This window comes from Hippopotamus amphibius, chromosome 1, assembly GCF_030028045.1.
Source record: "Hippopotamus amphibius kiboko isolate mHipAmp2 chromosome 1, mHipAmp2.hap2, whole genome shotgun sequence".
In the NCBI taxonomy this organism is placed as follows: Eukaryota; Metazoa; Chordata; class Mammalia; order Artiodactyla; family Hippopotamidae; genus Hippopotamus; species Hippopotamus amphibius.
In genome coordinates this window covers 150942804-150970466 of record NC_080186.1, presented here as the reverse complement: position 1 = coordinate 150970466, position 27663 = coordinate 150942804, and the positions used below count along the sequence as shown (strand labels likewise).

General features: G+C 50.8%; 1 protein-coding gene across 1 annotated transcript; it reads right to left on the bottom strand.

Moving 5' to 3' along the window:
* Positions 1-4389: 4389 nt before the first annotated feature.
* On the bottom strand, positions 4390-27337 carry SPARC (secreted protein acidic and cysteine rich). The gene is made up of 10 exons (XM_057730583.1): positions 27193-27337; positions 17074-17143; positions 15562-15624; positions 14878-14965; positions 13343-13464; positions 11421-11541; positions 9608-9741; positions 8449-8597; positions 6092-6240; positions 4390-5606 (listed from the first exon to the last, which is right to left on the bottom strand). Exons 2-10 carry the CDS (start codon positions 17128-17130, stop codon positions 5578-5580), a joined length of 912 nt encoding a protein of 303 aa, XP_057586566.1. The 5' UTR covers positions 17131-17143; positions 27193-27337; the 3' UTR covers positions 4390-5577.
* Between the last annotated feature and the right edge of the window lie 326 nt (positions 27338-27663).

Sequence of the window (27663 nt, the reverse complement as noted above, 5' to 3'; positions counted from 1 at the left end):
TTCCCAGGCTCCTTCCTAACCTTGTAAATCAGATTGGGGCAGGGATGCAACTCTATGACCAAAACCTGAAAAAGGTGGATTTTTGATGGTTGCCGGGGTGGGAGGAGAGAGGCATGGGGTGGGGAGTGCCCATCTCCCATGTTCTATTTGAAATACTCCTGGGATGATCAAAGTCAGGTTCAGATATCCTTCCACTTGCTCTCTCCCAGAATAATGTCAACATGCCCCTGAGTGCTGGGCAGAGCTGCTAGCAAAAGACATTGGTCAGTTATTGTGGGGAAGAAGCCCCAACCCATGTCGGGTCTGCTCAGACATTAACTCAGTGGGTGGACTGGAGGTTGAGTTACTAGATTTAGCAAAGAAAACGACAGGACACATGGTTAAACTTGAATTTCAGATACCTAACGCATAATTTTCTAATAGAAGTATGTTCTAAACATTCATGGGACATAGAGTAAAAAAAAAAAAATTATTTGTTGTTTATTTGAAATTCAAGTTTAACTGGAAGTCCTGTGTTTTATATGACAGTCCTACCTAAGGGGGTATCTTCCGCCCCTGCAAACCTCACTTTCCCCATTTGGAAGATGAGGGGGCCTGGGCTAGATGACTTCTATTGGTTCTTATGGCTTGGATGCTATAGCAGTCAGTTCAGATGCATCCCACAGCTCTGGAGCCCTTCTCCCCTACTCCACCAGAGGGCTCCCTGGCTCTCCGCAACGGTCTCCCAGCCTGTGGGCCTGCTTGGTCCCTCTGGCTCTGAGGGGCCATCTGGAAACCGGGTTGTGAGACCTTCATGGCTCCAGGTCCTTACTCATCCCTAGGACAGCTTATTCAGAAGGAGAGGTGGGGAGATCTCATAGAGTCTCTGAAGATGGCACCATCTCATCCAGCCCCCCCCTCTACCATTGTATAGAAGGGGAGACTAGATGCTCAAGGGCAAGGCACTCATCCAGGCTCACACTGCTGTCCTGGAAACTAGACTTCAGAATCCCTCTCCAGGGCCCCTTTACCTCCTTAGGCTGCCCTTATTTCTGTTTCCTGATGAACATATTTTAACCGTTACAGTTCTAAAGCCAAAACTAATGCAGACATCAGGCAGCTCAGCACAGCCTGACAACTGTGACATGCCTGAGCCCCTTCTCAAAGGGGATGAGGTCTTGAAACCTTACAAATGAGAGAGGACCAGGGATATAGGACCAGTTAGGCAGTGGGGAAAGAGCAGACCCCTCACATTTAAGTTGGGAATATCATCATCATTAACTTTGTCCCTGCACTTCCCCCCCATCCTCCCCCTCCTCCCCTTCTTCCCCCCTCCCCCCCTCCTCCTTCTTCTCCAGATACAATGACCTATGAGGCAGGGACCACTATCATCAGGATTTCACAGATGAGGAAACAAGCTCCATGTTTAATCATTGGACTAAATGGGGCTCAATCCAGTTCTGCAACAGAAGTTGGGAAGGAGGGAGGGAGGCTGGCTTCTGTTACCAGTATCTAGATAGTCTCCAAAGGACCCACACCCCCTTCAAGGAAAAGAGAAATCGCTTAAAGTGAGAGATACCCACCACTTCGGAGCAGGAAATGATTTTGAGAGACTTACAGATTTGGCATGAATTAACATTGAATTACGTGTAATTCATTTCTCTTCTGGACCATTTGATTATCAAAGAGAAAGTCTCTTAGAGTTCTTCTTTTGACAAGAAACAGAACATCCTTCTAGCACAGGGAACATTCATAATTGCGTAATATTTTTTTTCCACTGTATTTTTTTCAAATTTATCTTTAAGGTTTATCTCTATTTATGATAAATGATACTGGTTTTCCACCCAAGGTAATAATTTCCTTTAAATGTTAAGTTTTTATTTTGTTGTTTTTGTTTGTTTTTAAGAGATTTGACTTAAAGGGAGGGAAGCGCAGTTAGAAGGAGAGTGTGAAAACACTGCCTTTAAGGGTTCTGAGGGCCCCTCGCAGCTCAGCTGAACAGTGTTGCTACAGCCAGCAGGCTGTGCAGCCTCACCCTGTCCTCCGGGCTCCAGGCTGGTTCCTGCTCCTTGCTTCTCTTTGATGCTGCCTTTCCCTTGAAAACTCCAAGAAACTCCCTAGAGGGAAGCCTCCAGATATAGGGGAGAAAGCTCTGGGTTCCAGTTCCCTCCATTTTTCATTGTCTCATCACATGATCAAGTCACTCAATCTCCTTGAACCTCAGTTTCCTCATCTGTGAGTAAGCTGGTGGCACAGCTATTGTGATAGTGGGTGCTGTGTGTTAACACGGGTGATCTGCCCCAGGCTGACCAAGGCACAAGAACTACATCCTACAGTCTCAGGGAAGATGTCACATCTCCCTCCCTACCCACAGGAACAGTCCATCCAAGCCATGTTCCATCAGAGCTCTCTGCTTTATTTCCTTTACAGCACGTGTTTCTACCCAAAATGGCCTGACTTGTGCATTGTGTGCCTAGCCAGAATGAAAGCTCCAGGGCAGCAGGGGCCATGCCGGAGCGTACTCATGAGCACATAGAACGTGCCTAGCATACTGCAGGCATCTGGTAAACGTCACTGAATGAATGAAGGAGCTGATACCGAAATTTACCCTATCAGTCTCTGCCTGGATTCCTAGAGATTATGAGACCAGTGCTGGACTTGCATTCCTCAAATGGCCAGAACTGAACTGGCCAGTCTTCTCTTCCCATTGTGTGAAAACAGAACACCAGAATAAAAGTTTATGAGTTTTATGATTTCCTTAGTGAGTTCGTATTATGTCCATATTTAACATAAGAGAGGAATAAACCAACTGTAGGCTTCGCACCTGAAGACCTAGCTCTCTGGTCCATTGCAGCGGAGTACACTTCCTGGAACTGTTTCTCTGTCTCGAAGGGGAGCTTCAGAACACCAGCCTGAAATATCACACCGGCGTGGTGGGCACACATGAGCTTTGAAAAGTGCTCTGTGAACTTACGGTGCCGTTATCTTTCCAGAACCAGAGTGTTCTTTTTAAAGCCAGTCTAATCTTGTCTCTCTCTTTCTTTGGTTTAAAACCCTCCAGTGATTTCCCGTTGCAAACAAAAGAATAAAATCCAAACTCCATATGCCTGCCAGACAGCAGGGTCTGGCCTCTGCCCGCCTGCTCAGCTTCATTCAGTATGAGCCCTCATCTTGCACACGAGCCACCCTGGCGTGGGACTCAGCGTGCTCCCCATCCCCTCCAGAGCTCTGCGTGTGCTGTACCCCTGCCTGGAGTGCCCTTTCCCCTACCTCCAAACTTCATTCCTTCTCGCCCTCTGTGACTCAGCTCACGTTTTCTCTCGGATGCCCTAGAATAGCCTTGTCCAATAGAACATTCTGTGTTGATGAAAATATTCTGGATCTACCTGTTCAGTAGGGTAACCACTGAACAGGTAGATCCAGCCACATATTGCTATTAAGCACTTGAAAAGTTTCTAGACTGACTGAGGGACTGAATTTTTAATTTTAATTAATTTAAATGTAAATCTCAATAGCCATGCACGGGTAGTGGCTAACGTATGGGACAGTGCCATTCTAGAATGATGCTGTGTCCTGTGACACACACTCCTGGTTTCTTTTTTTTTGGCTGCGTTGGGTCTTTGTTGCTGTGCACGGGCTTTCTCTAGTTGTGGTGAGTGGGGACTGCTCTTCGTTGCAGTGCACGGGCTTCTTAGTGAGGTCGCTTTTCTTGTTGCAGAGCACGGGCTCTAGGTGCACAGGCTTCAGTAGTTGCGGCACATGGGCTCAGTACTTGTGGCATGCGGGCTCTAGAGCACAGGCTCAGTAGCTGTGGTGCTCTGTGGCATGTGGGATCTTCCCGGACAGGGGATCAAACCTGCATTGGCCGGTGGATTCTTAACCACTGCACCACCAGGGAAGACCCACTCCTGGTTTCTTATACTCTTCCTTCAGTGCACCTATCACATCTTGTAACTTATATTTAGTTGTACATTTTTTTAATCCATTAAGTTCCAGAAGAACAGATGCTTTGCTTTGCCACAATTGTGTCTGTAGCACCTGGAATGGGATCTGTCCAGAGTAGGTACATCATAAACATTTATTGAACGGGTGGACAAATGAATAAATGGTTAATGAAAGGAGAGGGTTGCTTAGCCTGGTGCTGTGATGATGAAGTAGTCATGAAAAAGTCATAAAATTATGACCCCCAGGTCATAAAATTAAAAGTAAGCTAAATCTGTGCTTATAAGCACCATGCAGTCCCTGTGTATAAGTAAGCCTGTGTGTGTGTGTGCACTTGTGTACAAGAGTATAATAGTATGTTTGCAAAGCTTTGCATTTGTGCAGTCGTGTGTGGAACGTGTGTCTATGTGTCTGTGTGTCCAGGAAATGAGGTCACTAAGACACATGCAAAATCACTCAGGAAGGCAGTTTCTAAGTCAGTACTTTTTATTTTGAAAGATTTGTCAAACTCTTCACATCATGGCAAGAGTTTGCATGATTAATAAGAAGCAGCTTTTTCATGAAATGCTTGGAGGTGAACGAGTTCTCAGCCTGTGAGATCCGACCATCCCATTGACTTTGAAGTTTCTTTTGATTAATAGAAAGAAAGAGAGGGGAGGGGGAGAAGAGGAGGAACATGCTAGAAACTAAAGGAAACGTCCCTCATGACAGCCATCCAGATGTGAAAAAAGAAAAACCAAACAAAACCAAACCAAACAAAACCGATTCACCAACTGCACTTTTTCTATTTTACAACGTTCTGCACTTCACTCTTGATTTTGGCCTTTCTGGCTGAAACAGCCTCCCAGTCCTGCATCTCCCAAAGGTAGTTCGGAGGGCAGCAGCCCTGTCCAATGTGGTGATCCACCCCCCAGAGGTATGGTGGATTCCAGAGAACTGATGATCTACGGCTCTGAAAAGTTTGAACAAACAGCCTAACGCAACAAGAAATGGCACAGAAAAGTGAGGGGGGATAATGCTGAGGAACTGGGTTTATGTGGGAGTTCCTATATTTCCACAGCATAGCCTCGGATTCTTTCTCTCAGTTACAGCCCCGGGCACACAAGATTTGTTATCTGCGATTCTGGCTGATGGGAACTGCAGGTTTCTCCCACCACTGACCCTCTAGCCCCAGAAGCACCCTCGCCAGTGTCACGTGTCTGTTACTTCCCTTTGCTCTCCTTCAGGCCGCACAGGGATGACCCCCGGGCAGCCAATACCCTGAAATAAAAGTAACACAAAGTCTGACTCAGTGAGTATTAGTTTCAAACAGAAAAGTAGAAAATCTGAAGATGCAACATGATGAAGGCAGACTTGAGCAGATCAGATTTTCCACCCATGTGCCACGAAGACAATGGGCAGAGGTGCAGATGGCAAGAGAAAAATGGGACCGTTAGTGGGTAAGCAAGAGGCCGTGACAGCTGAGTTACAGCTAAGAATGTCGTGACTTGGGTTAAAATTTCCAGGTTTAGCACCGTTAATGTATTCATTTAAATCTATATTAGCACCTTGACCCCAGGCAGAACGACAAACCATCCAAACATTTTAGACATTGGGGAAAACAGGAGGGGGAAGGTCAAAGAGAGAGAATCTGGTTCTGCAGGAGGAGACGTGGATTTAGATCACGAGATCCTTGTCGATGTCCTCTGTAAAGCAAGAAGGAGCAGAATTAGACTTGGAGGTCGGTGTTGATGAAGATGTGCTTCCCTAGGAGTCAGCAGGTCCCACCCATCTGCGGGACCAGGGACCAGGTGACCAGCCCGAGGTCACCCAGGGAGTCTGTGACTGAGAACTTTGGTCTTCCTGTCCCTGGCCGGTCCTTGTCACTTACACACGCTGCCAAGTTACACTCCCTGTTTCTTCTCTAGGTACCTGCCAGTTCCCAAAGTGGTGCTAGACACAGAGTGAGTGCTGATTCTTGAGGAAGGGAGAGAGAAAGAGACAGCTGGATGGATGGACGGAGAAGGATCAGGACGTCACCTGAGAGAGTGAGGCCCACCCAGGCAGGAAGAGCAGACACGAGTTAATGAGGCACAGAGAGCAGAGATGGACAGAGAGGACAGACACACAGACGGCAGCGAGCAGCGAGAAGGGAGGGAGAGGACGGCGGCCCCTGTGCTCAGACACTCACGCTCCTTGATGCCGAAGCAGCCGGCCCACTCGTCCAGGGCGATGTACTTGTCGTGGTCCAGGTCACAGGTCTCGAAAAAGCGAGTGGTGCAGTGCTCCATGGGGATGAGGGGCGCACGCAGTGGGGCCAGCTCGGTGTGAGACAGGTACCTGCAGGGGATGAGGCAGGCAGAGCCTGAGGCATGAGAAAGCCCCACACCCCTGCATGAGGAGACATGGGGAGGGACCTATCTCCCCAGGGCCAAAGGAAAGGATGTTCAATGCAGGATGGGAAGCCAGGGTCCTGGGTCTACCCCCAGCTCTGCCACGGACCTACTGTGGGACTGAGAGCACAGCACTGCCCCACCCTGAGCCTCAGTTTCCCTCTCCATCCAAGGGGAAGGAGTTGACCATAATGTCTAAGGGCCCTTTCAGTTCTGAGGTCCGTAGGTTCATAACACAGGTCTCTTGGTGCATTTAGTTGTTTCCTAACTGGCAAAGAGTTGAGGGCACAGAAACTTAAAATGAAAATATTCAGCATTTCTGCTCTTGGTAGATCAAATCTGGTATGAAACAACAACTCATGTTTTCTGTAGACACTGCAAATGCACAGAAAGAGGCTAAAAAGAGATGCTCAAAATGAAGAACATGCTAAGAAAAAAAGGGTTGGGAGGGAGGGAATTTCTTGGTGGTCCAGAGGTTAAGACTCCTTGCTTTCACTGCCAAGAGGCCAGGTTCGATCCCTGGTCAGGGAACTAAGATCCCACAAGCTGCATGGCCAAAAAAAAAAAAAGAGAGTGAGAGTGCTGACTCCTGGGGAGGAGCGTGGGAAAGGACTGGAATTGGCAGGAGGGTCACTAGAACTTTATCGTTTGTGTACTGTGTCATGTGCGAGAGGGAGGCCTTCTGATTTCTCCCCCACTGTCCTCCGTTCCTGACCTTCCAGCTGGCCTGGACTCCAGAGCACATGTATGATTTTTTTTTTCCTTGTTCCCCAGAGCCCGCAATTAGTGGTCCTCAAAACACTCTTCCCCAAGGGGTGCAATGCAACTCCAGTTTTCTCTCTGACCCCCAGGCCCTCCTGCCCGACCCAACCCATGGAATGAATCACACAGTGTTTGAACTGAAACCCCCCGCGCCTTCACTGTATACCAGTGAGAAAACTGAGCCCCAGAGAGGGGCAGGGACTCGGGTGAGGTCACCACGTAGCTCTGGGACAAGGAGAGGGGGAGGACGGATGCACTGACCCAGGCTGGAGAGCTTTCCCAGATGTACAATCCTTGCAGCCCCATCCAGAAGCCTCCCTCCTGGCCCCTTCCTTGCTTAGCCTGAGCTCCAGATGTCCCCCTGACTTTTGCCCTCCCCTCCACATTGTGACTCAGATGGATCCCAGCCACGGAAAGAGCCTGGGAGAGAAGCAGCAGGGAGTTTCCCAGTGCTCAGGAGACCCCAGCCACCCAGGATCAGCCACAGGGTGGACAGGCTCTAGGCACAGGGGCTGGACCAGGAGGGAGGATGAGCTTCCTGAAGCGGAGCATCCCTGGGCACAGCATGCGAGCAGGATGGCCTTCCTTTTGTGCTGCTCCAGGAACACACAGCAAAAGAAGGCCAGGAGACGGTGCTGAGGGTGACCACCCCTGCTCAGCTGCAGATACGCTAGCCACCACCTGCATCTTCTGGAAGCCAACTTTACTTTTTCCTTTGATTGTAAGAAACTGATCATCACCCAGAGTCCCAGCTCCATGGGGGCAAGGGCCATGTCAGTTCGGATTACTGTTAAATCCCTGCCTAGAACCATGCGGGGCGTGTAAGTGACACTCAGTAAGTGTTTGTTTACTGACCACTCCCTGCCTATCCTGCAGGGCAGTTACACAGCACTTCCTAATTCATTTTGACAAAGGGCGAGAGTGATCAAACCAAGGGCTTGCCATGGGGATGCGACTGGCTTTGTGAGTGTCTTAAGAACTTCCAGGGCCAGTGTGCCCTGTTGGTGCTGGGGTCTCAGGGCCTTGCTGAAGGACTGTGAGTGCACAGGCTCTGCCACCCCATGGAGTCTGGCACTCCTTCGTAGCTCGCTCTCCCTCTGAATAGATACCCAAGGCCTGCACTCACGGGGTTAAGGAGGGGTTTTCAGTTCCAATGGCTTCTGCCTCTTCTGGCAGGAGGGGGTGTCTCATGGCTTTCCACATCCTTTCTCCTACACCTGTCCCTTCCTGCCACAGCCCTTGGGCAAACTGTGAGCTCCAGGGCTGGGAGCAGCAGAGGCCACTGGGAGATCTTCTGTCCATGTCTAGTGCAAATAGCAGCCCTGACCTGTGACTGTCCACTCCAGGGCCAAGCCAGAGCAGCGCCCTTGATCCTGAGGGCCTGAGGTCTTACCCATCAATGGGATGCTGGTCCAGCTGCCCAAACTGCCAGTGCACAGGGAAGATGTACATGTTGTAGTTCTTCTCAAAGTCCCGGGCCAGCAGCTCCACAGGGTGGTCTCCGGCTTCCAGGCGCTTCTCATTCTCGTGGATCTTCTTCACCTGCGGGAGCAGAGATGCTGTGTGACAAAGGGTCCAGGGAGGCTGTCTGAGCCAGTCAAGGCCCCTCCCCCTCTGACAGGAGGCCAGAGCTGGCAGAGACCAGCCAAGGCCAAGGTTCAAAATGAGGGACAGGGGCTTCCCTGGTGGCACAGTGGTTAAGAATCTGCCTGCCAATGCAGGGCACATGGGTTCGAGCCCTGGTCCAGGCAGATCCCACATGCCGCAGAGCAACTAAGCCCGTGTGCCACAACTACTGAGCCCACGTGCTGCAACTACTGAAGCCCACATGTCTAGAGCCCGTGCTCTACAGTAAGAGAAGCCACTGTGCTGAGAAAGCCTGCACACCACAATGAAGAGTAGCCCCTGCTCACTGCAACTAGAGAAAGCCTGCATGCAGTAACAAAGAACCAACACAACCAATAAATAAAAATTTAAAAATAAATTAATTTTTAAAAAATGAGGGACAGAAGTGGCATAGATGGGTATCAGCATCTCATCCCCAAGAGTGGAGGCCTGGGGCCATTTCAAAGGGCTCTCCAGAGAGCTGCCACATCGAAATGAATGGGGAGTGTGTTCAAATGCAGCTTCCTGGGCCTTGCTTCACAGAGTCACTGATTCAGTGGGCCTGTGGGGCCCAGGAAGCTGCATTTTATCAGTACTCCTAGTGCTTGATATGTTCATTAAAGTTTAAGATCCACAGACTCAGAAGGAAAAAAGGAATAGAGTTGTTTATGTCTCTTATTTAATGTGGAGCTAAACAAAGTGAGCAAGTCTTTTTGTTACAGGACTTCTCAGAGGCTTTAAGATATGAGTGTGCTCTAGGAGCCTTCAAAGGCAGAAAGGAAGAGTTTGTGTCCTAGTGCCCAGAATAAAGGCACTCGTCAGAGTAGGAATGTGGGCTTACACTTTGGGGCCTGGATCTAGGAATGGGACTGTGGGTCTCAGCCAGCCTGAGGCCGGATGGGGTCCGGCTCAGGTGCCCTGGGACAGGATGAAAAGAGACCACTTACTCGCAGCTTCTGCTTCTCGGTCAGAAGGTTGTTGTCCTCGTCCCTCTCGTACAGCGTGACCAGGACGTTCTTGAGCCAGTCCCGCATGCGCAGGGGGAATTCGGTCAGCTCGGAGTCCAGGCAGGGAGGGATGTCTAGGGTCCAACACACAAGGGTGGTCAGCACAGACCCTGACTCCCCCTGCCCTTCACCCTACACCCGCCTCCTGCAGCCGCGTCAGTCAGTGACCTTGGCACATGGCTCAGCCTCTCTGGGCCACAGCTTCTTCACACCTTTTGAACAAAGTAGATTGCGTGGGGGGAAGGATACTCTGCAAATAGACAAGTGCAAAGGTGTGTCTGCTGTTCCCTTGGCCTTGATCTGATTTGTGGAGGGAAGTTGTTTGCTCCAATGGCTCCTGCATTTTTCTGGGTGTTGGGCCCTGAAAACAGAGGCCAGTACCCATGATGAGGATGTTGGCTCTTGAGAGGTGTTTGAAGCTAGGAGACTGAGGAATAACATCCACCCACAGGCCCCGCTGAGCTGGGGTGGGAGTTCAGGTATGCTTAATCACCAGAACATTCTTAGTGATAGAATTCCTTCATGGTCTTCAGAACTTAGGATCCCAGCATGTCAGACCTGGAGATTTCATCCAAATCCACCCTCTTGTTGGACTTATTAGCGGTCAGTGTGGAGAGAAGGGGCTTACTTAAGGCCACATTGTCAGAGCCTCATCCAGCACCAGGGTGTGTTGGCGCCTGGGGGCCTAGGGGTCCATCCTTCCCTCATCCTTGGACCTATGGAAAGCCCCCTCTGTGGTTAGGACCATGGCCTTCTTCACCAGCAGCTGGGGAGTGGAAGAGAGCATCTGAGATGGAAATGCTAGGAGTTGGAGTGAGCCACTCGGCACACGTGTCAGTCTCACTGCCCAAGAATTCCTACCAGCATTCCTCCCCCTGCCCTCCTTCTCCAGGCCTATGCCCTCTCATTTCATGCCCTAGGCCTCATAACTGGGAGAGCGGGGCTGACCACAGGAGAACCTGGTTCCCCCTGCTCCACCTTTCTGCACTCTGCACACCTGAGGCAGGTGAGTGGCTCTCCCCAGTGTCATCTGGTGCCGGAAGGTACCAGACACACCATGGGGGTATTGGCTGGGAGGGGAGCGGAGGCGGCCTCGGGTGTTTCAGATGACAGGGAGGCAGCCCCGCTGAAGCAGAAGGCTGGGCCAGCTGAGTCCACACCTGGGATCACTAACAAAAGGCCAGACAACACCCTGTTAGCCCTTCCCCCAAACACCTGGCTCCCAGGGTTCCAGAAGAAGGTGGTTAATCATATGTCTTATGCGGGCAGATAGGAATGTAATGGAGAAAAAGGGCCAAGGATATGACAATGTTGAGTAACAGGGCCTAAGGGGAACTGACAACTTGCCCCAATTTTAAAGCATTCAAAGTCAAGTATTTTTAAAACACTTCACAGGCCTAGGTAGAACATCATTTTTGCTTCACAGTGTTGAAGCAGGAAAGATTGTGGTTAGCCCTATAGAAGAACTTCCTCATCATTACAGAAGAGAAATGAGCTGTTTTGGATGCTAGTGAGAGGCTCCAGAAATCCTCCCTGATCTTGTGCTCCCACAACTGCTCAGTCCTTCCCTGGACATGTCCTGAATGCAGACACCTACTCATAGATAATCATCTCATTTTATAACTGGGGACCCTGAGGCTCAGAGAGGGGAATAGATTTGCCCAAGATCACACAGCACAGGGGTGGCATCAGTCCCAGTTTAATGCCTTTTCCCTGAGAGGGGAGGCTCGGCAGGGCCCAAGAAGAGACTCACATTTACAAGGCCCGATGTAGTCCAGGTGGAGTTTGTGACCCTTCTTGGTGCCCTCCAGTGTGCACTTGGTGGCAAAGAAGTGGCAGGAAGAGTCGAAGGTCTTGTTGTCATTGCTGCACACCTGTCGGCAAAGCATAGAGCACCTCACTCTCATTCCCAAAGCCCTTCGCTGGTACTGCCATCCTTGCCCATTTCAGAGATGGGGACATTGAGGGCCAGACAAGGAACGTGATTAGCCTAGGGTCATCCAGTGAGTTAATGGTGGCACCCAGACAAGAAGCCACTGTTTGGGCTCCCAGGCCAATGTTCAGCCCGTGTTGAGAGCCACTGCTGGTCTCTGAGCAGCGGTACAACTGAATCAAGGCTGGGATATGGGGAAGCAAACCTGGGAGATATGGAAAGGATGAATTAAAGGTGGGGATGGGCGGAAAAGGGCAGGGTGTGTGGAAAAGGGCAGGGTGTGTGGAAAAGGGCAGAGTGTGCAGCAGGCCTGGAATTGTTATCCTTAGAAAGGCCTGCTTATGTTGTTGGCCCTTGGCTGGCGTCTGGGATGTGGCTGGTAGCAGTTCCCTGCACTGTTAGAAAACTGTCCGCAATGATGGAAGCGGCTCACTGTGCCTAGATTGCTCCTACAAACAACATGGTTCATGCTGAACGTCTGTTTTCCTGCTCGGCATCTGGAATTTGGGTGCATGCTAGGGAGAGGATGTCTGTGTGACCACCCCTCAATTAAACGTTGGGTGCTGAGTCTCTAATGGGCTTCCCTGGGCAGAAACCTTGCTCACGTGTGGCTACAGCTCATCACTATAGCTGGGGAAAGAGTGGGTTTTGTGAGACCCCTCGTGGAAGGCGGGGAGTAAGCAAGATCGTGCATGGATTCCTCCACACTCTGCCTGTGTCTTTTTCCCTTTTCATCCAGCTACGTATCCTTACATCTTAGCGCTGCGTACAACCGTATGCCAAGTTATGTTGGTCCTCCTAGCAAATCTCTGCACGTGGGGCCAGCTGAGCCGAGATGCCATGGGCTGAACAGGGGCGGTGGCAGAGTAAGTGGCTGTGTTGGGAGGAGGGGAGGCTTGCGTCGGACATCCCGCGCATACTTACTGCGTCTGTATCCCTGCCGAGCGAGAACTGATGGCCACTGATGGCCAGTGGGATGGGGGTGACAGGGTGAGGTGGAGGGAAGAGTTGACAAAGATGCTAAAATTTGGAAGCCAGAGGATAAGTTGTTCTTGGGAGAGATTGACGATGGAGAAGCCAGGTGGGGGCCTGTGGGAATGATGCTGGTTCTCAGTTGGCTGCTCTGAGCCAGGTCACCACTAGCACCATGGTTGACAGGCCTGGGGGCTCAATATTTACTTGGATGGATGGATGAGTCCTATTGGGGGCTGAATGGACAGCTTTGAAAGATTTTTTTTAAATAGCACATATTAAGTACTTACTAAGTGCCAGACATTACCTGACAAAACCCCATAATAGCCCTATGAGGTAAAGTCTATTTCTGTCCCATTGTTAGAGGTGAGAAAACTTGGAGAGGTTCAGGAACATAGCTAAGATCCCGCACTAGTAAGTGGTGGAGATGGAGTTTGATGTCAGCCTTTAGTCTGACCCACCTTTTTTGGACCTGATGCTTGGCTACGGTGCCCCCATATGTTAAGCCCCTATCTTGGTGCCTGAGGTTGTTGATGTATTTATTCCCTTCTGAGCTGAGTGGAGATGGAACCTGACGGCGTTGAGTAAATTCTTGCTGGTTGCTGGAGAGCCCAGTGACAGGCAGAGCCTCCCCTCTGACTCATTTCCTTGCTGTGACTAGACCTGACACGGGAGCTGCCCCGTGGGACCCCCAAGCCAGAGGAGTTCTGGGCAGATGCTCTGTGTTCTGAGGGCCCAGACCCCACCCTGCCCTGCCCCTCAGGCCTCACCTTCTCAAACTCGCCGATGGGGGCAGGGCAGCTGGTGGGGTCCTGGCACACGCACATGGGGCTGTTGTTCTCGTCCAGCTCACACACCTTGCCGTGTTTGCAGTGGTGGTTCTGGCAGGGGTCTGGTAGAGCGCAAGCGCACACGGTTAGCCTCACCCCGGCTAGCACATCCACCCCAACCCCACCCACACAGATCCTTGGACAGAAGTCCTCAGCTGTGGCCGCGACTCGGGCTTTGAGCAGCCCTGCGTCCTCCCTTCTCTTCTGCTGAACCCCACAGTCGGCATGTAGGGGAGCAGCTGGCTCAGTCTAGGGAGGAAAGATTCAGTCTGAGGTCAGGGCCAGCCACACTTGGGGAGCTGGGGGCTCCGTCCGGGACCCAGAAGCGCCAGATGCCGTATAGCTTCCCCAAAGATTAAAGCAGCCATCGTGTCCTCAGCTGTTGGCTGATCAATCATCGCGAGGCATTTCGGGATTCTAGTATAGACTTTCTAGAATGACGTGGAAAGTCGGCTGTTGGCACGCAGCCAGGGAGCTGTGAGGCCCAACAAAACAGACTTGAGTGGCTGCAGCGGAAAAGGGAGCCGAGCCCCAAGGCCCACACGGAACAATAGAGCCTGCCCGTGTCGGGTAAACACCGGATGAGGCACGCGGAGGGGGAAGGGACATGACTCAGTGGACACCCCTCTGCTCCAGCAAATGCTCCGTGCCCTCAGGATGTGAGCTCCTCTCGCCTTTTCCTCCTGGTGCCTGACTGCGGTATCGGAGTCATCCTTTGTTGGATGCCTGCTCTGCCAGGCCCTGGGCCAAGGGCGCTTCTGCTTTCTCTCATAGTCCTCTGACAGCGCTGGGGCGAGGACCTACCATCGTCCCCCTTTCCCATAAGACATGAGGAAGCTGGGCTCAGGGAAGCACCTCGGGCTGTCGGAGGGCACCGCAGAAGGGGTGGGCAAGTTCCGAGGCAAACCGTGGTTGCTCTGCCTGCAGCGTCCGTGCTGTCAGCCCCGGGGTACGGTGCGTCTCCGCTGTGTGGGACGGGGATGCTGGCACTGTGGGTGGGCGCCAGAGGCCCTGGGTCACGCCCTTGCTCCGGCACTAACTCCATGGGTAGCCTTATGTGGGTTGTGTCAGGTTTCCAGGCCTTATATCCTCATGGCTGTGTGGACATCAAATAAGCTCACGGGTGTGAAAGCTTCTGGGGCCACTGAGTGACCAGATGGGACTGGGGATCTCAGTGGGGAACTGAAACCCAACTTTGGAATTAGAGTAAAGCGCTATAACGGGAGAAGGCCATTTCCAGCTTGAGAACTTCCCTTCCTGACACTCACGGCCTGGTTATAAATAGATCTTTCCAGATTCCAGAAAATATTCCCAACCTTTCAGTCAGGCAGTTTCTCCTCCACAGGTCATCCTGCAGGGAGGACCCCAACCTGCATTTCCTTGGGAAGGAACCTCACGCAGGCTGGGCCCATGCTTCTGGCCCAGGCGGCAGAGGGCAAAGGCGGGATGTGACAAGACACGGGGAAGGGACCTACTTTCCGCCACCACCTCCTCCTCGGCTCCCTCGGCACCTTCATCAAATTCTCCTACTTCCACCTGGACGGGGTTGGCTCCCACAGGTACCTGGGGTGGAGGGAAAAGAATACGTCAAATGGCCCCACCCCATCCCAGACCTGGAAGAAAGAGGCAAAGGCTGGAAGGGGCTTGCCTCGAGCCTCAGGTACCCACAAGGGGGTGGGGAGAGACAAGCTGGAGAAGGGTGCTGGGCCCAGGTCACAGAGAACACAACTGCCAGGTCCAGAACTGTGATTGACTCTTATGGACCCGTGGTGCCCGTGGGGCCCCAGAGCCCTCTGGAGATGCCTCCGAGGCCACCAGGGGAGTCAGGGCAAGAGGGGGTGCCAAGCTCTCCACCCTTCCCGCCGCACCAGCGCAGATTCCCTCTCATCTGTTTGACATATGGGGAGACCGTGGGTGATCGTCGGTGAAAAACGTCCCACAGCTTAAAAAGGTAACAAAATTTCAAAATCATAGCCCCCAGCTGTAAGGTTCCATAGAGGGTCTGGGGAGCATTCAGGTGTGTCAGGATTGGGGGATACACAGGACTTACATCTGTGCCGCGCCCGTTCCAGCAGGAGACCCACAGCCCCTGTCTGGCTTCCCCAGGGAGCACAGGTGGGCAAAGAGGGGCCGGGGGTCTGGGGTCCCTACCCACCTACCTCGGATACCTCAGCCACGGTTTCCTCCACCACCTCTGTCTCATCAGGCAGGGCTTCCTGTTGCTGTTGGGAAGTGAAAATGGGGTTTGGAGAGGTCAGGGCCAAGGCCAGCTTCACTGCTGAAGTGCCTCGGTCTGGACCTCTAAAGCTGGGGAGCTAGGAGAGCAGCTCTTGGAGACCCCCAAGGCTGTGCTTCAGGGACTGCAGTGGGTGGCGATGAGGGCACAGGAGAAACCAAACACGGGGGCCCTATGGGGCTCTGGAGCACCTCGCTTTATGTTTATATCTGGAGTGTCTACCTAAGATTTGGCCTGGAAAAAGCATTTCCACTGCGTAGACTCCCATGAAGTCTGAAAACCACTAATGCAGACCAACTCCCTTCATTTTACCAATGGGAAGATTGAGACCCAGAGGGGATGAACACTGAATTGTGACAGATGTCACTATCTTCCCCACCAGCATGATACCATCATCGGTATCATTGTTGTTTGGTGATTCCCTCTTGGAGTCAACTTGCAGTTAGAAGAAGCAAGACAGCATATAACTCTGAGGTGACTGGCTGGCTGGGGCTTCTTCTGAAAGTGATGCCAAGTTGTCAGATCTTTTGCCAGCATCTCCCTGCCTGATCACCATTGCCGGCGTCTATCATTATCACCCCTTCTAACGAGGAGAGGGTGAGGGAATCACAGGTGAAAGAAACTGTTCTTTGCCCACGTCATGCTTCTTCCTCTGCCTCCTGGTAATGACTTCCAGTGTGGCCTCGGATGGCAACTACTGGCCCCCTCCACGCGGTTCTTGGAGGGCCTGTCAGTCAAGGTGCCTCACACTCCCTTGGCCAAGAAGCAGGCCCAGGACCCAAGCTTAACTAGATGGGCCCTCCTTGAATTTTTTTAATCTTCTTGGCACGTTTTCTCCAGGTGTGAAAATGGTCGGAGTAGAGACATTCAAACGTGGCAACCCCTCCATTACTGTCCATTAGATCTTACCTCCCAGATCCCAGAGCTGCCCTATTCTAGTTCTCACCAAGGCCTTGGATTTTATAATCTACCCCTATGTCCTTTTCCCTCCTAATTTAGTCAGACTGGAGTCTGTTGCTTGCAACCAGATAGTCCTTACCAATTCGGAAACTAACCCAGCTCTCACTCTGTGTCTTGAATCCCTTCTACCCTCATCCCCACCGTCATCCTCCACTCTGCTAGAATTCCTCATATGACAAACAGGTCACTTCTAAAGCAATTCTAGTCCCTTTCTGGGAAGCTCTGATTGCTAAAAAGTGCATCTTCGCGTTATATGGAAATCTCTCTTTTCTGGAATCTCCACCCAATGGTCCTCATTCACTTTTTCTTCTGAGCTTATTAGTTTAAGAAAAAAAAAAATCTTAAAAAGAAATAAGACAGTTAACTCAAGATGGGGAAGTCTCTGTCCCCTCTGAGCATTCAGGGCTGGCAGATTCAATGCCCTGAGCTGGTGGTGCGAGGTAAGACCAAGCAGATGTGACCTTTAGGTACTTACAGGGGCTGCCAAGGCCCTCCCAGCCAGGCAAAGGAGGAAGAAGATCCAGGCCCTCATGGTGCTGGGAACCCTGTGGGAAGGAGAGAGATGGGGAGTTCAGTGAGAGGGAGGTTTCTTTTTTTTCCTTTTTTTTTTTTCAGCTGTGCAGCATGTGGGATCTTAGTTCCCAGACCAGGGATCGAACCTGAGTCCCCTGCAGTGGAAGCTCAGAGTCTTAACCCCTGGACCACCAGGGAATTCCCCAAGGGGGAGGATTCTTGATGGAGTGTTCCTTCTGAAGCTGAATTCCTGTTGTATGCAAGGTAATTTTAGATCCTCTGTGTTAAACCATAGTGAAGGGCACAGGAGAAAGTGCTTCTACTTGGTTCTCTTTCAATCCTGGTTATACGAGAAAGTCTCAGTTTGGTGCTAACATGTCTTTAACTCAACACTCATCCCTTTTGAACAGAGAGCAGGCATCTGGCTCAGAGCCTCCACAGGAAACTACATCCAGCTGGAATTCAATAAAGTTGTTTTGTCTCCTTTGTGTTTAGTTTTAGAGTTTCCTTCTATTTATGACAAAGGTACACAGATTTTTTCCATTTATGGTAGCGATCTTAAGTCTCCTTTCTCAATACATCTATTTAACTTTTTAAGAAGTGATTCGACAGAGGTGATTGGCTCATTAGTCAAGTCTGGGCAATACTGAACCAGATCATGTTTAAGGGCCTTTCAATCCCTGATCTTCTAGGATTCTTTTCTTCCTATACCCCAAACTCTTTTCCCCTCCTTCTCCTCCTTTCCCTCCCCTTCCCCCGCCCCCCACCCTCCTCCTCCTCCTCCTCCTCTGCTTTCTCCTTCCTGCCCATCTCCCATCTCTCATAAGAGAAGTTAATAGGCAGAAACCCCTTACCAATTTGAGACAATGAGATCTACATTCTAAAACAAAGAACAATAGTTTTCGAGTGTGGCGGGTGGAAACTTGCGGCTATACTTTCCTCCATTTCACCCACGAGGGATGGCGTTTCTCTGGATCCTGTGTGGAAACGATCCAGATGCTTACGTATGTTGCGTGTCACCTTCTCTTTCCCCTTCACAGTTAAAGGATGTTAGCTGAGATCTAGAAAAATTCTCCCGCCCTGGTCGCTGCTGAGACCTTCCTTTAGATGCTGAGCTCTCGACCCTAACAATCTCATCACTGGAAGGCATCTTGGAGCAGAATCTCCTCTGATGGTTCACTGCCAAAATACTCTCCCTAACTGAGGAACTGTGATGGGGACACTTTGTTTCTTGTTCTAACTCAATGGACTTCCACTTCCAAATGGCTTTAGAAAGTTCTTCCGTATACTGTTCAATTTGCCTCCCTCAAGCATCTCTTGGTCTACTCTGGTCATCCTTCCGTGGCCACACAGAGCAAGCATGCTCCCTCTGCCCCCCAGAAGCTTTTAGTCAAGGTGAGCAACAACCATATCTTCTCTCCTTTGTTCCCCAAAACTTCCCTATTGGGCCCATCATCCCTAGTTCCTTCCAGGACTTCTCAACTGACCAAGCACCTTGGTGGGAGGTACCCTGGCATCACAGAAGAAACACTTGGCTTGGAACTAAATGCCAGGGATTCTGGTTCTTTCTCAGTACTAACTTGGTGTATCAGTTCAATCCTTCCTTCTCTCTAGACCTTGGTTCCCCCTTCCATTAATTGAAAGGGTTAGACTAGGCAAACATTGAGGTGGTAGCCTGGGCCCTTAAGATGCCCTTAAACTGTCACAGCACCTGCTGGTCTAGGCACACATCCTCTTCTCTGGTATCCCCCATCTTCACTTGGATTATGGTATTTGGGTAGCAGAAACAGGCAAGGGAAGGACAGATTTCATAATGGTTCTTTAGTGGATTGAAATAGACACTAAACCTCACTATTTCTTGGAGTGTACAAGAAATAAAACCAACATAAATTTAAAGAAATCAACCTAGGAGCTTGGCTTTGTTTCACAACGTCCCCAACTCGCAGAGGCGTCCAGTCTTCCCCTTGCAGGCGGTTTTGGGAATGTTCCTCCCCTCACACAGTTGTTTGCTTGTCCTCTCCCCTCTCCCGGCAAGCCAACAGGTGGGAAAATCTCCCTTCTTACTTCCCCATTTGGAAGACACAAGCAAAACAACTCCCGCATGCGGCTTTGGACGAAGGGAACAGGAGAGAAAGCGTGAATGACGGGCTTGTCTGAGATTGTTTGAAGTTGAAGGGTCAGAGTGAGACTTGTAGCAGGAACAAAAAAGTCACCTTGTTTGGGCTCTAATGACAGAGAAGTCATACTGTTAGAGAAACAGTCCAGCTAGGATTTAGGAATGCAATAAGCTTCAGGTTGGAGAGCCAGGAAGACTGACATCCCCAGAGTCTGTGTCCTTCACCTGAGCAGAGAAACTCCTCCTCCTCTTTGACCAGGGAGAGGTTTGTGGGTCAGCTCTTCCATCTGCCCTGCCTCACCACCTGTGTGCTTTCCCGTGGCACTGACCCTCTCTGCCACCCCCATCCTTGGTGCTGCCGCTGGTAGAGAAAAATAATTCTAGACCTTTTTAGTTTCTAAAGGCCTCGTGTATAGTACTCTGTCCCCTTGGAGCCTCTGACACACTGGCTGGCAGACAGGCGTGGGAGGGCTCTGAGTCCTGCTTTCCTGAGGAGGAGTCTGGAGTTGAAAGGGTGAAAGTCATGCTGACAAAAACTCCCTTCTCATGGGGTTGGGTTGGGCCTCATAGGGGTCCTGCTCAGAGACTGGGGTAGGGGTAGGGGAGAGAAGTGGAAAGTGAGAGTTGAGATAAGGGCACAAAATCTCGGAGGAGGAGTTGTTTTCCAAATTTGGGGTTTTGTCCAGTGCCCAGTGCTGCCTCACCAGTCCCAGAACCCTCTCCCTCCAAATGATGGGATGCGATGGGAGGGAAGGGGAGCATGGACCTGTTCTCGGATGTGCGACCATACTCCCTGCATACCTGTGAGCTCCCTCTTGGAGGGTCTCTAAACCATCACTGGCCGAAGAGGCCAGGCGCCCATCCTGCAAAGCTAAGGGGGTGCATCAGTAACCCCAGCAAAGTCAGAACGCAGAGGCAAACCTGTGCCTGGCATGCCTGATAAAATTATAAACGCCTTGGTATAAATGAGCAGTAGTAAATGAAAATTCCTTGCTTTGTATCTCTTTAGTTTGTCATGATACCTGTGTTTATCCTTTTCAAAGTGTCTTCATCATGTGGCATCCCACTGGGGGTTGAAGGCATGTCCTTCTGCCTTATAGTACAAGAGAGAAGGCTGAGGCCTGGAGGGGGAGAAAACCTGCCCAGAGCCCCAGGGAGCGAGTGGGAGGGCTGAATGAGGACCCAGGCTGCCCCCTTCCGACACTGGCATGCCCTACGCCTCACATGCTGTTTCCCTGGGCCGCAGCTCCCCACCTAGGTGCTCACCTGAAGGGGGCCCAGTTGGGCTCTGAACTGGCCTGCGGTACAGGGAAGAAAATGGGTGTGGGGTGGTGAGCGGAGGAGGAGGAGGGGAGCAGGAGGTGTGTTTCCCTTGGCTCAGTGGTCATCAGAGGCAGACGCCGCTCACTCCCACCCCACCACTGCCCCTGCCTCCTGTACCGTACATCCAGTCCCTTCCTTCTGCCTTTATTTGCTCTGGAGACGGCTGAAAACCCGTCCTTGGCTGCCAGCAGGACCTGAAGCTGAGGTCACTTCTCCCTCTTTAGAAAGACTCCGGGGATGGAAAAGTACAGCCAGCCCCCCCAGTTCATCTCCCTCAAAACATGAAGGGCCTCCTTTGGGCTCTCGCTGGACACTGAAAAGTTCTGAATGTCAGAACTGGGGGAAATCTCAGAATCGTAACATTTTAGACTGTGGGTCTTGGAAGCATAGACCCCTAAGGACATGAAGCACAGAATCCGAGATGCAATCATCAAATTTGATTTGAGTAGAAGAGTTTATGGAGCAAAGCAGTCTAATAGAACTTCTGGAGATGATGAAAATATTCTATATCAGCATTGTCCAATATGGTAGCCACTGACCACCACCAGTGGTTATTGAACGCTTGAAATGTTGCTAGTGCCGATGTATTTCATTTTAATTAATTTAAATCTATGTAGCCATATGCTACCATATTTAGACAGAGTGGTTATCAACTTTTACAGAGGCAGTATGGCAGAAAGGTAAGCCCAGGGGCTCTGGAAACAGAATATACAGGTTCAAATCCTAGCTCTGCCACGTAGCAGTTGTGTGAACTTCAGAAACTGACTTTCCCTCTCTGGGCCTCAATTTATTTCTCCATCCGTAAAATGAAAATAGCACACCTACCTTGAAAGGCTCATGGGTGATTTGCCCAAGAGAATACAAGAGGTTAGGATTGGAAGAGTATCTTAAAATCCAAAGACCCCAGAATCTCCATCCCCTTTGAAAATCCAGGGCAAGGATCCCAGCTCTTTGTCTGTGGCCCGGAGAGACAGGTGTTGGGGTGGAACAAAGGAGACATTGCTCCTCTTGGTCTCGGGCACACCAGCCTAGCCCCCACCAGGCACAGTGACGAAGCCGGGCCCCAGGCAGCCCTCTCAGTTGGGCTGCTGACGCAAACCAGGCATCTTGCTTCCACTGTTTGGCTTTCAAACAAGGGTTCCAAAAACACACGTTCCTGGTAAACAAGCCCAAAGAGAGGAAAACAAGTCTAGAAGCTAATAAAGGAACTCATGAGTGAGCCAGGCCCCCAGGGAGCCGAGACTCAGAAGGAAGACTGAGCCAGGCCAGAGAGGCACCATGGCGGCCAGTGTGGCCACACGGGCACTCACACCCCGGGGAGCAGTCGCAGCAGCTGGGAGGTGATGCGGAAGTCAGGAGTCCTGGGATCGAGTCTTGGCAATGTTGCTCCCAGCTCACCATGCAGATTAGGGTAGGCTCCTCTACTCTCTGGACCTCACCTAGTGCCACTCGTCTGCACAATGAGGGGGTTGTTTTAGATCAGTGGTGTTCAAAATCATACAAGCCAGGGAGCCCTTTTTCTCAATGAAGTCTTCTGCAGAAGTCCAAATTTGAAACAGCTAAGAAGAGCCTTTTGCATTTTTTGAACATATGAATGTACTATTACCTACTCAATGAATCAGCTTGAAATTTTAAAAAAACAAAAGCAGGTGAAAGCAGTGTTGAGATGGGGCTGGAAATCCTATATACTCGGACACCCCCTGAGATGCCTTGGAACACCTCCAGGTTCTTTTATGAACAGAGATTGAAGACCCTGGGGCCAGGTGGTCCCTAAGTTTCCTTTCAGTCCTGATGTTCTGAGTCAGCTGAGGCAGAAGCCTTTCAGAGTACCACCTTTCCCGACTTGCACCTTGACTCCCTGCTTCCACTTCTAATATTTCTTGCTGGAAAGGAAGAAGTTAAGGGAAACTTTTAGGGTATTACGGATGTTCAAGCCTAGCTTTGAAAACGTTCAGAGGCAACTCAGAAGTAGCCCCAGTGTATGAGACTAGAATCAGTCTAACTGAGGTTCCATAAACACATCTAAGATGCCACGTTTCACCGTGGTTAGGAGAAGGCCCCAGGGTGGAGTTCAGGCTCTCCTCCTTGGCTCCCCCTAGAGGCCACTGCTGCATCTGGATGACCACAAATGAAGGGGATGAGAAATAACATCAACGTGTCCAGGCTGTCATATCCCAAAGATAGCAAATCTGTGGCATATATGCCTCCATCTGCGCCTCCTGTGCATGTGGCAGACATTACTAATCAATCACATGACCTTTTCCCCTGAAGCCCAGAGTGGCATTCAAATCCTGAACACAGTTCTTCTGTCAGCTGCTACCAATGGATTGGCGTTGTCAAGCCATGGGAAACCTTTTTGCCACGCTTCTGATTTTAGAGAGAGGGAAACTGAGTATCAGAAAGGGAAAATAATTCACTCGAGATCATATGGCAAGCTGGTATCTGAGCGAAACTTCCAGATGTTCAGAAACATCCAGATGGTTGGGTTTTTGTTTATTTTTTCATCTGCTCAATGGGGATCCCAAGGCTATAACTAACACAGGATGGCCCAGAAGGATCCGTAGATGAGATGGGTTAATACCAAGTTTCTGAAGGAACCCAGCTCTGGGGACAGTTGCTATTTCCATTTGTATTTTCCCTATAGACATCCAGCTGTATAGCGTGATGAGTGAGGGCAGAGTTAACTTCCTGTCTAAGACATCTCCTGTGTGAGAAGGAGGCTGTTTTTCTAAATAATTCTGTCAAGTCACTGGTTGCTGGCCCTGGGCCTGCACAGCCCAGCTGTCCCTGAGTTCAGGGTGGGAGTCAGGACCCAGGCTGTGTGCTGCAGAGAAAAGGTAGCTTCATTAATCCCCAGGGTTGGCTGAAAGCTCAGTTCCAGCCTTCCCTTTCCTCCTTTGAATGAGGTTTCGGAGGGAGCCAACAGGTAGCAAAAGAGCAGCCACCTCTTAGCCACGTCCTGCTGCCCTAATGACAAAGTCATGGGTTAGGCCACAGCAGGCAGCACAGGAGAGAGGGAAGGACTGCTCATCACTTACTATCCACGGGGCTCATTGCCTCTAGAGGGAGGAGTGTCAGGAGGATGCCAAACTGCTCAGATGAAACAAACAAAAAGAGCAAGATGAACATCTGGATGTTTCCAGACATCTGAAAGTGTGGCTCATTCTTCAGTTTGCTATGTGGCCTTGAGTGAGTTATTCTCCCTTCCTGAGTCTCAATTCTGTTTGTAATATATAGCAGGTGGTCAGGCATCTGTTTCCCTGCCACGACCTGTAGTTAGGTCTGGCTGTGCACATCTGTGTGTGGCTACAAATGGCAGTCATGTCTCTGTGTAAGTGACCTATGGACCCGAGGACCTCTGTGTGAAGCTGGGTATGCGACTCGTGCATGTCTACCTGACTCGGCATCTGTCGGTTTCAGCCTGTATCGGTGAGGGTCAGAGTTTACATGTGCATCAAGATGGACACCTGGGACTTGTCTGTGAGTCAAGGTATTGTTTAGGGAGAGCTGTGAGTGCGTGACCTGTGTCTGCTTATGTATTGAGACATTTATTTTTAGCTGTGCCAGTGGGTGCCTGTTGGTGAAATCCATGTTTATATATTTGGCATCCTTTTGGGTTCGTGTCTGTCCCTGTTTATCTCTGTACACATAGCTACCTATCTAAATAACCTCAAAAATCAAAGATTTTCCTGTTTACCTCACATCCTCAGCTCTTTCCTTTCCTCCACCAGCCTTTTCTATTTATAGCTTATTTTCAGCACGGAAAACTGCTCTTGTGAATAGCAAACTCCAGCCACGCTATTGGTTGACAAGTCTCTACAGATGGATAAAGATTTTAGCAGGTCTGTTATGCAACCCAAGATGCCCAACCCCTCCTCTCTTGTTTCCTTGTCAACTAGGGGGCCAGGACGTGTTAAAGATGTAGCCCAACTCTTCCCTCTACTGAAAGCGGCTCCTGGCATTTAGGTTCACAGGACTTCAGAGCTGGAAGGGCACCTGGAGACCATCTAGGTTAGATTCCCCATTTAAAAGATTGGGAAACTGAGGTCTGGAGAGGGGAAGTGTCTTTCCAAATGTCACTCATTGCGAATTAGGAGCCACTTCTGCCATTGCCTTGACCAATGCTCTTTCCACACTGGGCGAGTACGACACTCTTGGGGAATGCTCAAGAAGATGCCCAAATCAGAAGAATTTGAACAATATTTATTTTGTTTAAATGTGCCTGTCAGCACTTTTAGTAAAGGGGAGTTATATCCAAACCCCAAGATGATGAAGCTGCCAGGCAAAAAAGCTGGGAATGATTTCACCAACTCTTCAGATGCCATAAATGTATCAGTTCTAAAACCCCTCTTATTAGGTGGGAGGGCCACAGGCTAGCAAATGTTTCACTGTGCATCACCCCATTTTGTCCACACAACATCCCTTTGAGGTGGTGCTGTTATTGCTTTTTAATCAAGGAGGAACCTGGGGCTCAGTAAGGAAAAGCCATTAGTTCAAGGTCAAATGGCACCTTTGAGGCAGAGGTGGAATTAAAACTCAGGTCTTCAAGTAGCCTGTCCGGGAAGTGGGAAGCATATCACAGCCCCACAGCTTGCCCTGGGGTCCCGGGAAATCAGAAGGGCAGGACTTAGAGTTTGCTGTCCTGGTGTTTGGGGATGGAGTGGCGTGGGGGACATTCATGGAACGCATGTTCCAAGTGTTTCTAGAGTCCCCTCCCAGCCAGCAGGCAGAGACCCTGAAAAAAGGGTTACCATGGCAACTCGCATTCCTCCTGGAATGAGTCATAGCAAAGAAGAGCGTTTGGTGGGTGGGACTTGGAGAAAGTTTCAAAAGTTGATTCCTTCTCCAGGCACCCCCACTTCCTCCCCTCCCTCCCTCCCTCTGCTCCAGGCTTTGTCGATGTGGCAGCTGATGGCTGTGAGTTAACTCTCTCTTCCCCCAACCACTCGCATTTCAAAGTTTTTCATCCTCCTGAAAATATACCTTTGCTTCCAGTCCCCACCCGCTCCATCTTCCACGTCATGCGCTCCAGCTACCTGGAGGGGCAGCATCCATTTGAGAATATCTTAAGACTGAAGGCTGTGAACACCCTCTTATACACTGCTGCTGTCTCTCTCTCTCTCTCTGCCTCTCTCTCTCTGTCTCTCACATGAGCACAGACACATAGACACACAGACACACACACACTACTATATACCCAATTTTAAGGGGCTTGCAGGTGTCTTGAAGCCTATTCAAAAGCTAGTCCGTGGATCCTGGTTTAAGAGACCTTCCTTTAAAAGTTTCAGAGGACGTAGGGCAATGCAAAGACCATCGATCAAGTCCACCCCTCTTACTTTACAGACAGGGAGACTAAGTCCCGAGGAGACACTTACCTAAGATTACACGTAAAACGTGTGCTTTCAGTCTGCCACCTTGCTTCTAATGTGCTTCTCACCCTACTATCAGCACTTGGGGCGTAGAGAAATTTAACCCCAGAGAAAACACTTTGTGTGTTCTGCATAGACTTAGAATTTTCTGGAGGAAAATGTGTGCTTCTCTGTTCCTTTTGGGGCAGACTGGGCTTCCTGGAAGACATGACTCCCCCAGTGCCCCCTTTTCTCTTGGTGTCCTTAGGGACTCAGGAAGTCCACTTCTCAACCAGCCAGTGGAGCCAGAGACTGGAAGGGGTTTACCTGAAGAAGACCTAACACCAGCCTGGTGTAGAGTTTGAGCTTCTCGTAGCAAGGTGTGAGAAGGTTGCCCTGGAAGCCTCTCCATTTTGCCTTCTCCCTTCCACTCTTTACAGCATCACTTCCCCAAACAGCCCCCACTCCCACCCCGCCCCGCCAGCCTCCCATCATACGCAGTGCCTCGGCTGGACCAGATCAGACGTCCGGGGTCTTCAGATCTAGATACATGGAGGGCTACTGCTGGCGATTTCCTGGGTTTACACCCCAGGGAGCCCAGGATGGGAACAATGCCTAACCCAAGACTGAGTGTCTGATAGTGCTATTTCAGGCTGAATGGCACCGGGATCTGTGTGTGTGTGTGTGTGTGTGTGTGTGTGTCTGTGTGTTGGTGGAGGGGGTTTGAGAGGGGAGAAATTCCAGGGAAACAGGAGCCTTCCCAGAAGTGCTGATTAAAGGTGAAGACTCCCCCTTTGCCTTCCAGAGGTCAATTTATCATTCAGGTAAAGTCCCTTTTGGAAAACAGAGCCCCTGACCAAGAATCAAGTCTAGGAAGTTTCTTCTCCTGGCATGGGAAGCAGGGCAGGCTCTGGCTGTCCACCGGTCCCTCTTGCAGCTGTGCCCAGATCAGATTCCCAGGAAAGGAAGAGGCTGCCACGTTTGTAAAGGCTGCCTCTGAAATCAGAGACGGACAAAGAGAGAGACAGAGAGAAAATACTCCCTCAAAGACAGCCTGATTATTTTCTGCAGACCTAAAAGGGAGACCAAGTTATGCTAAAAAGCAACAGGCTGCAAGTCTGTGGTCCCTTAAGGGGAACAATGATGGAGCCCGAAGAGGATGCACATCTCCGTCCAGGATCCAGGAGACCTCCCAGCACAGCTTCCCTCCCTTGTACACAACGTGGAGGAGTGAACCAGGGTGCAGGGGCTATGGGACTAGAGAAGGGACAGGCAGGGCAGGGGTCGTGCCTACCTCAGTGGCAGGCAGGCAGGCAGCAGGCGAGCGCTCCGGGCGGTCTGAAGGTCTGCAGGAATGCGAGGGGTTTAGAGCTGGCAACAGGAAACCACTCTGAGCTCTGGGCTGGGTCTGTCTCCCCCTCCACCCCTCAGTCCCTCCTCCTCCTCCTGTGTCTCCTCCTTCCCACCCCTCCCCCTCCCCTCTCCCCACAGCCAAAGCTGTCTCTGTCTTCCATTTCTTTCTTCCTCTCTTTGCGGTGGGCCGTCCTGACCCGCCTCCCCAGCCCCGCCTGCCACATGGGTTCTGGAGCTGTTGCCTGAACAGCCTGACAAGTGGCGCGCCGGGGCTGGAAGGGCCAGCAGGAATCACCTAGAACATCCTCCTCCTTGTTCAGAGGGGAACTGAGGCCTGGAGGGGGCAGGGTATCACCCAAGGGATCCCAGGAGCTGAGCCAGGCCCAAGTGTCGGGACTGTATGACCAGTGAC

Excerpts from the sequence above, each read along its gene's own strand:
- SPARC (XM_057730583.1), bottom strand. The coding sequence starts at position 17,130 with ATGAGGGCCTGGATCTTCTTCCTCCTTTGCCTGGCTGGGAGGGCCTTG. Across the intron at positions 13,465-14,877 it reads GGAGGAGGTGGTGGCGGAAA|ACCCCTGCCAGAACCACCAC; the intron begins GTAGGTCCCTTC and ends GCGCTCTACCAG. Across the intron at positions 11,542-13,342 it reads CCATCGGCGAGTTTGAGAAG|GTGTGCAGCAATGACAACAA; the intron begins GTGAGGCCTGAG and ends CTTTGCCGACAG.